This window comes from Pimephales promelas, chromosome 15 (assembly GCF_988280905.1).
Source record: "Pimephales promelas chromosome 15, fPimPro1.hap1.1, whole genome shotgun sequence".
NCBI classification, from domain to species: Eukaryota; Metazoa; Chordata; class Actinopteri; order Cypriniformes; family Leuciscidae; genus Pimephales; species Pimephales promelas.
The window spans coordinates 12,796,100-12,807,534 of record NC_142783.1 but is presented as its reverse complement, the minus strand read 5'-3'; the positions used below and the strand labels follow the sequence as shown (position 1 = coordinate 12,807,534).

General features: G+C 34.2%; 1 protein-coding gene across 1 annotated transcript; it reads left to right on the top strand.

Annotated features, from left to right (window-relative positions):
• The first annotated feature begins 790 nt into the window (after positions 1-790).
• Positions 791-7,436, top strand: cfl2 (cofilin 2 (muscle)). Its single transcript, XM_039673944.2, has 4 exons — positions 791-910; positions 2,686-2,993; positions 4,096-4,172; positions 6,987-7,436. Exons 1-4 carry the CDS (start codon positions 908-910, stop codon positions 7,097-7,099), a joined length of 501 nt encoding a protein of 166 aa, XP_039529878.1. The 5' UTR covers positions 791-907; the 3' UTR covers positions 7,100-7,436.
• The last annotated feature ends 3,999 nt before the right edge of the window (positions 7,437-11,435 follow it).

Sequence of the window (11,435 nt, the reverse complement as noted above, 5' to 3'; positions counted from 1 at the left end):
ACGTAGGAACCAGACCATCCCTTTTTTTGTTGTTTTCCTTTTCAGTTTTTGGTTATTTATTTAGATTTGGGTATAATTTGCTTGCTTTATTTATAAGATTGTCATAGTTTGTTTTTGTCGTATATTTTTTTTTCCTCTGTCAGAAAGCTTGATGAATCAGTTTTCCCCTCGCGGTTTTTAAGATTCATATTACCTGCAGTGTAATTCTTTTTTTCTGTATGTAAAATAAATTTTGTTAATATTTGGCTTGACCACTTGTTTTCATCACCCATGTTTCTGTTCAGCAGAGGCCTCAGTTAGGTGCACTTTCAATTAAGATTGTCCAGTATAACTATAACTTTTAATTTGCTTTATTTATTTATTTATTTTTTTTTTATTTTTTTTTACAACAGACCATCAGTTAATGTGCCTCCAACTAGATTGCAGTCACTGAAAACCTGCCAGTATTAGAGGTATTTAGTTGTGAAAAGATCTCTAGTGAATTCTAATTATTCATCATTTGATGCAAAACTTATATTTTGTAAAGTTCATGATTTAAAAGTTAAAACAAGTTGCATTATGTTTTGATCAGGCTATATTTAAGTGACTGCTGTAATTCACATTTATGAAATCTCTTGCCAACTGTCCCAAAGATAGTGAATGACAGTGCATGTGCTCGAGCAGTCCTTCACTGCGGCTGTGCAGTGATGTCTCTCTCTCTCTCTCTCTCTCTCTCTCTCTCTCTCTCTCTCTCTCTCTCTCTCTCTCTCTCTCTCTCTCTCTCTCTCTCTCTCTCTCTCTCTCTCTCTCTCTCTCTCTCACTCTCTCACACACACACACACACACACTGACACTGTCTCGGCTGTTCACATTCACAGATAGAAGTACCAAGAAAATAATCGTTCATTGATTCATCGCGTCGGACAGCATGGTAAGGACACGATTGTATTTCCTCACACGTAGTCAAGTCTTAATTCATAACAGACGTTATAATGTTATTTTGAAACTCTTTCTGTCAAACTTTTGACCAGCGTCTGGCACGTTTTCATCTCTGGCAGGATCTGTATTGCGGCGCTGTGGCGCTCTAGCGGATCCGTGATTGCATGCGCTCCGGCTGAAAAATATAATGCTTTATTCGGCTCCAAGTTTATTTTGTGGTTTATGAAATAAATTTTAATTAGCTATAAATCTATACGTCAGGCCTATAGCCAGAGGCAGCCATTTTAAGCTAATTTTAGCCGGTGCTTTAATCACTCGGCGCATGCCTCTCCAACTTTTACTCACGGACGCTAGAGAAATAAATGACCGGGACTATACTGTGATGGGCGCGTATAATCAGATCCGAATGAGCTGTTTCAATGCTTGAGACGACTATTATATTTCCTTACAATTGAATTAGGCTACTTATGATTCAATGGGATTTAGTGGCCATAGTGTGTGTGTGTGTGTGTGTGTGTGTGTGTGTGTGTGTGAGAGAGAGAGAGAGAGAGAGAGAGAGTCGGACGTCTACACCAGCTGCTCAGTCAGAGCGCGTCTCTGCGCATGCGGAACTAGTACTTTAGAAACTTGTATTTTACAATATTTGGTAGTGTTTAAATATAGTATTAAATATGAAATACATACATAAAAAAATAATTACTGGTAAATGTGGAATAGGAACTAGTAAGGAGCTACTTGATATCTGATTGACTCATTGACACAACTCCATAGCACTTAAAAAATTGCCATAACTAGCAAATTATGCTGTTTTACAGTAAAATATCTAAACATTCTTAAATCAAGATACATGTGCTTGAGAATCAATCTTGTTTCCCATGTGACTCCACTACCAGATTTTTTTAACCTCATTTTAATTTTATTTATTTAAAAAAATAAAAACTCACTTAATTTTGGTAATTGTTTCAGAAAACAAGACTTAACATCTTATGTAATTTTGCATTGCATAAATTTTTGCAGTTTTTTTCATTGTATTTTTTTTTTTTCATTGCAGTGCGATTAGAATAGTTAACAGTAACCGGAGAATAAGTACAAGTATCTTAAGTTCTCATAATTATTTGAATCTATTAATCTGCATTGCTTATGAATATCTTGTTTTAAAATCTTTAATAGTCCTCTAATAATATATAATAAGTACTATATTCAATAATTACCAGTAAAATTAGATCAAGTCAGTATAAGAATAGTTGCTATCAGATAAAAATACATGGTAATAAGTTAGTTACCAGTATGTTTTAAGGAATAAATCTTTAAATGGCATGGTGTGGGTAGTAGTGTAGAGAAAAGTTTCAACCTTCCGAGGGCCCCGTTTGTTTTGAGGGTGAAGTATCATTGATCATGAATCCAAATGTCTTTAAAAAGTCCCAGGAGGAGCTCTCATAGTTGTATCGTGGCCCAGGCACCCCACTATGACTTGGCCTTCCAGTCCATTTTGGAACGGGAGTGAGAGATTTGAACTGTGGTGACAGACCAGCTGGCTATGCGCAGCACGTACTTGACTCGTGAGTCAGGGTTTGTGAGCGGTACTGGATCAGTCAGTGCATGCCAAATCCGAGGCCTTGTTACTTCTAATATTGCCCGGTAGTTATTTTTTACTGTGAAAATGTATTATGATGCTGGTGATTACTGCTAGTATGGATCTACAGACTTGTATAATTGCTGTTTTCATCTCAATCAACTGTATTCACCCCAGTCTCATCCTCATCACAGGCCTCCGGTGTCACAGTCAATGATGAAGTGCTCAAAGTCTTCAATGACATGAAAGTGCGGAAGTCCTCGGGCTCAGACGAGGTGAAAAAGCGCAAAAAGGCAGTGCTGTTCTGCCTCAGCGACGACAAGAAGAAGATCATCGTAGAGGAGGGCAAGCAGATCTTAGTGGGAGACATTGGAGAATCTGTCGACGACCCCTACGCCTGCTTCGTCAAGCTCCTGCCTCTTAATGACTGCAGATACGGCTTATATGATGCCACTTACGAAACCAAAGAATCTAAGAAAGAAGACTTGGTATTTATATTTTGGTACGTAGTCTGTCTGGAAAGGTTGTTATCGTTTAGAAAAATGATTACGATTTATTTTGTATATATTTATGAATTTATCTATTTATTCTAGGGCTGCCAAACGATTAATCGCGATTAATCGCATCCAAAATAAAAGTTTGTGTTTACATAATATATGTGGGTGCACTTTGTATAATTATTTTGTATATATCTTTTTATTTTAGATGTGATTAATCACGATTAATTTTTTGACAGCCTTAATTTATTCACTCATTTTTTAATTAAGTTCATTTTTAATTTTTTTGAAAGTTTTAGTTTATTGTTATTATTATTTATTATTTAGTTTTTATTAAATTTATATCTTTGAAAAAGCACTGTTTTTTGTTTTTTTGTTTGTGTCTCTTATTCCATGCTTGATTAACAAGCGAACTGCGATTTATTTATTTATTTATTTTGTATATATTTATGAATTTATCTATTTATTCTAGGGCTGTCAAACAATTAATCGCGATTAATCGCATCCAAAATAAAAGTTTGTGTTTACATAATATATGTAGGTACACTGTGTATCATTATTTTGTATATATATAAATACACACATGCATGTATATTTAAGAAAAAAATATTATTTATATATAAAATATTGATATTTATATATAATATAAATTATATTTTAATCTATATACAGTACATACATTAAAATATTTCTTAAATACAGTATATACATGCATGTGTGTGTATTTATATATATAAAATAATTATACACAGTGCACCCACATATATTATGTAAACACAAACTTTTATTTTGGATACGATTAATCACGATTAATCATTTGACAGCCCTAGTTTATGGCATTTTTATATGTGAATCTTATTTTTTAAAAATTGATAGAATACACTGAAGCAAAACAGACCATCCAACATTGATTGACAGTCATTTTATATTTCTAATTTATTAATTGTATTTTAGTCAGTTTGTAATTTACTTCTGTTAAAAATATCTTGAAACTTGCTGTTTGTTTCTAATGAACTCTGCAATAGTTTGTTAAACGTTCTTACACTAATTAAATCAATTTCTGTTTTTTGTTTGCATTCATATTGAACATTGTTATTTTGACTTTAGGGCCCCTGAAGGTGCGCCGTTAAAAAGCAAGATGATATATGCTAGCTCAAAAGATGCCATTAAGAAGAAGTTTACAGGTGAGTACGGTCATATTCACAGATCCTGAGTTCTGCATGCTTATTGGCAATACAGTCTTCCAGTTAATGCGCAATATAGTAACAGCCATATATATATATATATATATATATATATACACACACACACATAGATGCATCATTAATGTCTGTTTCTATGGGCTGCAATACAGTCAAATCCAGTCTGTGATCACTCAGGAACAGTGTTGTGCAAGTTACTTCCAAACTGTAATACATTAGGTATTACTTGTTACTGTTATTTAAAAGTAATTCATTACCTTACAATATTACTGTCCCAGAATTGTAATGTGTTACATTACTCATGTATTACTTTTGAGTTACTTTCACCAAAATAACTAAGTAGAACTTAACTTTTGGACTGTAACGATATGCAATATGAAACCGAAATCGCGATTCGCCACACGACTCCACGAACCTACAGAATCGCGACACACCTCTTCCAACTCCAGCGTTATTCTCCTTACCGTCCAGATCCAATGCTGCCTTATCTTTAAATTAGGCTATTAGTATTATTTGAAGTTAACATTATAAAATACGTGGACCTACACCACAAAACTAGTTGAGGATAAATTATTTAAAATTGGGGAAGTCCAGCATTATGGACATGACATTTGCAGTCAAAACTTGAAATTAAAATTCTCAGAAAATACATGTATTGAAAATAGGCTACTTCCTTAAAGGACTCCAGACATTAGACAAATATCAGTCTATGTTTTATTTTTAATATTAGGGAAAAGACACACATTCATGCGTGACAAAAAAATAGGAGGCAAAATATATTTTTTGTAATTCTGTTAATTACACTGCGCAAATCGGATGAGGAAGGGTTGGCTCTCCAGTCTCCATAGAACTTAAAATATTCATTTTATTTTAGTTTTCGTGTTCGTGTTCGCATTTATGAGGAAAAAACAATGTTACAGATGTGACCGCTCTGAACTGGCACTAAAAGACTGCTTTAAAACTTTCACATAGTCTGTTGCCTTTAAGAAGTAAAAGCAGACAATACACTGTAATACAACTGTAAGACAAGCCTCACTGAAATGTAACGAGTAAAATATTACTGAAAATTGATTAGTAATGCCTTACACTACTGCGTTACAGCAAAAAGTAATATGTTACTGTAATGTATTACTTTTGTAATGCGTTACTCCCAACACTGCTCAGGAACAAGTTGACTGTGCATCAGCAACCTAGTTATTCAGATGTTTGAATATCTATATCTGCAATAGGCATTAGCAGATTATTTGGTTGCACTTTATTTTAAGTGTTACAGTGTAATTATACATTTAAGTACTGAGTAGTAATAATAATTAACTACTTGTAATTTCTATAGGCTCAAGGTTAAGATTACGGTTGGGGTGTGGTTTAGAGTTAGTTGCATGTAATTATGCACAATTTATAGTAATTACTGTACACTGTAAAATGACTGCATCTGAAATCACATACTTGGCTTCTGCAAGCAACCATTGACTGCATCCGCATACTTCCCTACTATTTAGTAGACGAGAAACAGTATGTGACAAAAGAATTCACTGCACTCTGCACTATTAAACAAATTATATCTATATATATATATATATATATAAACTTTAACTAAACTAATGCCTAAATCACATCCTTTAGCCATGCCTTTCTTTCCCAGTTTACTGCACATAGACTAAGAAGTAAGTCATTTGTAGCTTGATTTTGAAAACTACAAACACTGAGCAACAGCGCTGGAAAATCCCGACCAGCTTGACATAACAACACTGGCTCAAACATGTTATGCAAGTAATTGCATTTTGATGAAAAATTATGAAGACAAACTTTTTTTGCACTGAAGAATCACAGAGTTCACAGAAGTTAATATTAAAATAAAAACACCACAGTGGGAAAATAACTGAGAGTCATTTCTAAATCGAAAATGTTTTTATTAAAGGAGTAGTTCACTTTTAAAAAAAACTTTTGCTGATAATTTACTCACCCCCATGTCATCCAAGATATCCATGTCTTTCTTTCTTCAGTCAAAAAGAAATTAAGGTTTTTGATGAAAACATTCCAGGATTTTTTCCATATAATTGATTTCAATGGGAACCAAACAATTCAAGGTCCAAATGAGAGTTTCAGTGCAGCTTCAAAGGACTTTAAACAATTTCAGACGATGAATAAGGGTCTTATCAAGTGAAATGATCGCTCATTTAAAAAAAACAACAACAAAGTTTAAGTTTTATAAGCTCAAATGCTCACCTTGCTCTGTTAGGGTGCGATGCGTGTTCGTGACTCTCCTGTTCGAACTTGTTCATCAAAATGAATGAATCTTTTCCAGAGTCAATTAGCTTATTTCGTTCGTTGAATGAACCAAATGATACGGAAAAAAGATTCGTTCATTTTGATAAACGAGGTCGAACAGGAGAATCACGAATGCGCTTCACAGAACAGAGCAAGGCGAGCATTTGAGCTTATAAAACTTAAACTTTGTTATTTTATTTTAAACGAGCGATCGTTTCGCTTGATAATACCCTTATTCATCGTCTGAAATCGTTTAAAGCCCTTTCAACAGTGTGCAGTTTGCACTGAAACTGTCTTTTGGACCTTGAACCGTTTGGTTCCCATTGAAGTCCATTATATGGAGAAAAATGCTGGAATGTTTTCATCAAAAACCTTCATTTCTTTTTAACTGAAGAAAGAAAGACATGGACATCTTGGATGACATGGGGGTGAGGAAATTATCAGCAAAAGTTTTTTTTTTTTTTTAAGAGAACTACTCCAATACATACTTATTTTGAAATCTTATGCAATCGTGCATCTTTTTTTCAGGTATCAAACACGAATGGCAGGTTAACGGTTTAGACGACATTCAGGACCGCTCCACCCTGGCGGAGAAGTTGGGAGGAAGTGTGGTCGTATCGCTGGAGGGGAGACCGTTGTAAACGCATCCGCCATGTGCCATCTGGATTCCACACGCTTTCATCTTCGCAGCTGTCTCTATCATTTGATCCTGAAGGAATAGTCCTAGTTTGTCTTTATTCCCTTTTCTTTTCTTTTTTTCACATTAAGGAGATCTCATTAACATATGCAAAAAAAAAAAACTCTACCAGCTGAATGCCAGCTTAATTTTGCAGTTCATATTAGTTTTTGTATGTCCCCAAAGAGCGTTCTGTCTCCCTCTGCGTGTTTTGCCAAACGACAGTAGAAAGCTCGGATGTTCACATATATTAAACTCAGTTGATATCTTTATCATGTATCTTCAGAGATATTCTATTATGCTGTCAGAGAACTATATGAGAATGCTGTACGTTAATGCCTCACAGCAATGACGAGCACTTTACAAGCCTGAAGCTATTTATCTACCTAATCTGGTCAAGTTTATGCAGATAAACAAAGCACTTTTCGTTTTACACTACCAGTTGAAGGAGGACTTTCCGTCTGGAATTTCTGTCTGTCAACCCGGAGTTGAAGTTACCGCAGTTTTCGTTCCTGTTACGCAAATGGACATAAACAGATGGGGTTTGAACTGTTGATTCAAATGCACCACAGAACACGAAGGCTGAGATGCTTGGAATGTTTTTTTTTTTAACACTACATGAAAAATACAAAACTATCTGTAATGTATGATGCAGCCTGAAGTGAAACATTGTTTTTGAGATCGGGGAAGGTGCCACTTTGAAATAAAATATTGTGGCGGAATTCTTGGATGGATTTCTTGGCTCAATTAAACGGTCTGATTTCTTTAGAGGGTCACCTCAATGACCTGTGATATATGTTTGGCCTGTAAATTTTTATTTTATTAATTCATATTTATTAACTATTTTTTTAATTATCAAAGTTAAAGATAACCTGTAATGATTTTTAAGCAAAGACCATCGTTCTGTCTATTCATCCATCCATCCATCTATCATTTGTTTGTACATCTCCATCTAAATTATTCTATCACTGTATCTGAGTATTGTTATATCTATTGGTCTGTTCATCATTCCATCCATCCATCCTCTATCAGTCATTCTATCTATCCATCCATCCATCATCTATTGATCGATCTGTCCATTCATACATCCATCCAGTGTTTGTTTAATCTCTATCCATCTATTTCACCCATCCATTCTATCTATCTATCTATCTATCTATCTATCTATCTATCTATCTATCTATCTATCTATCTATCTATCTATCTATCTATCTATCTATCTATATAACTATTGTTCTGTATTATTCTATCATTCCATCCATCTATCTATCTATCTATCTATCTATCTATCTATCTATCTATCTATCTATCTATCTATATAACTATTGTTCTGTATTATTCTATCATTCCATCCATCCATCCATCCATCCATCCATCTATTCTAACATTCTATCTATCTATCTATCTATCTATCTATCTATCTATCTATCTATCTATCTATCTATCTATCTATCTATATAACTATTGTTCTGTATTATTCTATCATTCCATCCATCCATCCATCCATCTATTCTAACATTCTATCTATCTATCTATCTATCTATCTATCTATCTATCTATCTATCTATCTATCTATCTATCTATCTATCTATCTATCTATCTATCTATCTATCTGTCTGTCTCTTTGTCTATCTATCTATATATCTATCTATCTATCTCTTTCCATCTATATAACTATTTTTCTGTATTATGCTATCATTCCATCCATCCATCCATCCATCCATCCATCTGTTCTATCTCCATCTATCTATTCTAACATTCTACACATCTATTGTTCTGTCTGTCTATCTATCAGTCGTTTTTTCTTTCTATCTCCATTTATTCGATCATTCTAACTATTCTATCGTTCTATCTATTCATCCATCATTCGATCATTCTATCCATCTATCAATTGAATGTTCCATCCATCCCGTAAAGATACAGATTTATGCTGTAAAGATACAGAAGTATTGAAAGTACATTAGGCCAAATACAAACTAAAAAATACTTTAAGCAATCTTTCCTTTTCTAGTTATTGATTGTTTTTGTAAGTATTTGTTTAAGTTTGCATTATTTTGAGGCATTCTGATTCTTGTATACTAAGCTAGTAAAGCATTGAAAGCACTATGGAGAAAATCATATACTTATATGTGGGGTAGCCCCAAGCCTGCATGACTTAAAGCATTTAATGAAGTTTAAATGAACAGCTCAGGCACCTTTAACTACTTCTCACAGGCCAAGCGGTTTCTCTGAGCGTGGTCTTGCAGTAGATCTGGGCTTGAGTCCAGTGGCTGCTTTTCCCTTTGGAGAATTTGATCCGCAGGCAGGGAGCAATCCTCTGCTGCTCAGCGCTATTTATGGCCAGCGTGCTTTTGTGTCTTGTCATCGTTGTCCACAAATGGCAAAACTGAACATGCTTCCAAAGAGCTACAAAAGGGACCCTGGTGGACAGGCTGGCCAGCGGTTATAAAGAGTGTTTCTGACTGTTGAATGAAGTAGCACAAATGAAAGGAAGGTCTCTGTTTCAGTGGAAAAACTGCTCTCAAATATCACACGAGTAAAAAAACAATGTTAGATTGTCACAAATCTAATCCATGAAACCCCCACTGTATAAAAGCTTTCGGAAAGTGCTGGCCTTCATCTGTGCTGTTGATTATAGTTCAGTTATGCACACATGTCCACATTGATGTCTTCTCTGGGAACTTTCTAGTAATGGTTATGAAACTAGTTCTCAGTGCATGTGGGCTCATATTGCAGATGACTGATCTGGTCGGAGAGTTAAACTCATACTGGTTTTTCAATAGCCAATGACAATATCTAGAGAAGAAAGCCTGACAGCTGATATGCCAATATATTACATTTCAATGATAGCAAATGTGATATACACAAAATAAACACTAATTTACAAAAAATGTATTAAATTTGACCATATATTATAGTCTTTATTGTATGTTTATGGTTTAGGAACTGACACACAGGTTGTCAATGCAACCATGTCCAAATATCAGCCAGTTAATTGGCCTGGCTGAAATTTTGATTAAAAAAAACAAAAAAACATAGGCTATTAATCAAAACATTTCAGAAAACAAATTTCGATTAATAAACTCTAGCACAAACATCTCTTAAGCTACACTATCGTTGAAAAGATAGTGTTTGGTAAAATTAAATATATATACAGTATATTTGAAAGAAGTCTCATGCTCACTAAGGGTGCATTTTTATTTGATCAAAATAATAGTAAAAGTAAAAAAAAACAGTAATATTGTGAATATTGCTCAAGAAACATTCGAGTTCAGTTAAATGAATAGAATGTTTATTTGCAATAAAAATCTTTTGAAACATTATAAAATGCATTTACTTTTTACTACTTTTGATCAATTGAATGCATCCTTGTAGCAGAAAAGTATTGATTAATATTAAACAAATATCTCTTACTGGCCCAAGCCAGAGGTAAAAAGAGTACCTGAAAACAGTATATCTCACAACTCCATTACAACAAGTCATTAATTCCAATAGGACTTGAGTAAAAGTCTTAGATTATCTGATTTGAACAGTACTAAAGTATTTTACTCGCACTGAATGTTGGCTCAAAAATGCACTGGTGCTCAACACCTAAGAGACATGCCAGTGAAAAACAAGGAAAAGGTCATTTTCACAGGTTTATTTTCTAAAATCTAAGTAAAACGTTAAACAATATTAAATATTCCAAGCCTGCTTGCACTGGACACTGGTTTCCACTGCAGTCATGTACTCACCTCATAACCTGTGATTCAGCAACTACCAGTTAACCATTGCATTAGCTACCAGCTAACGCAGTTAGCTACCAGCTAATTCATAGCCTTGTTGACAGGCTTGGGTAAGGGCAAAACAAACAAGATATAGTACCTCCAATGCCCCGTAGATGGCAATATCATTTTTGTAGCAGAAATAAACTGCTAGATACCATGCAAAATGTAACGAGTGAAATGTATATTTCTGACAAGTGATGCAATAATCACTTGTCAGAAATATAATGAGTACAGAGTATGCTTATTCAAAAATACAGTCAAACAGAGAGTAAAAGTTGTAAAATATCTTTGATGTTCCGTAAAACTACAAAGTAGCCGAAAAGATACTTACATACAGTAACTAATTAAATTTATTCAAATACTTTACACCACTGAGCACAGGAGAATACAGGAACACAGTAGAGTCACTACCAACTAAAAGTAAACATGAACAGACAAACAATGCCTCAAATACACAGTAACTAAAGAGCTAAACAAGGAGCAGGTGGATCAAATCAATGAAACTATAGGTAACCATAGCAACAAACAAAACAA

Excerpts from the sequence above, each read along its gene's own strand:
- cfl2 (XM_039673944.2), top strand. Across the intron at positions 2,994-4,095 it reads GACTTGGTATTTATATTTTG|GGCCCCTGAAGGTGCGCCGT; the intron begins GTACGTAGTCTG and ends TTTTGACTTTAG. Across the intron at positions 4,173-6,986 it reads CATTAAGAAGAAGTTTACAG|GTATCAAACACGAATGGCAG; the intron begins GTGAGTACGGTC and ends TCTTTTTTTCAG.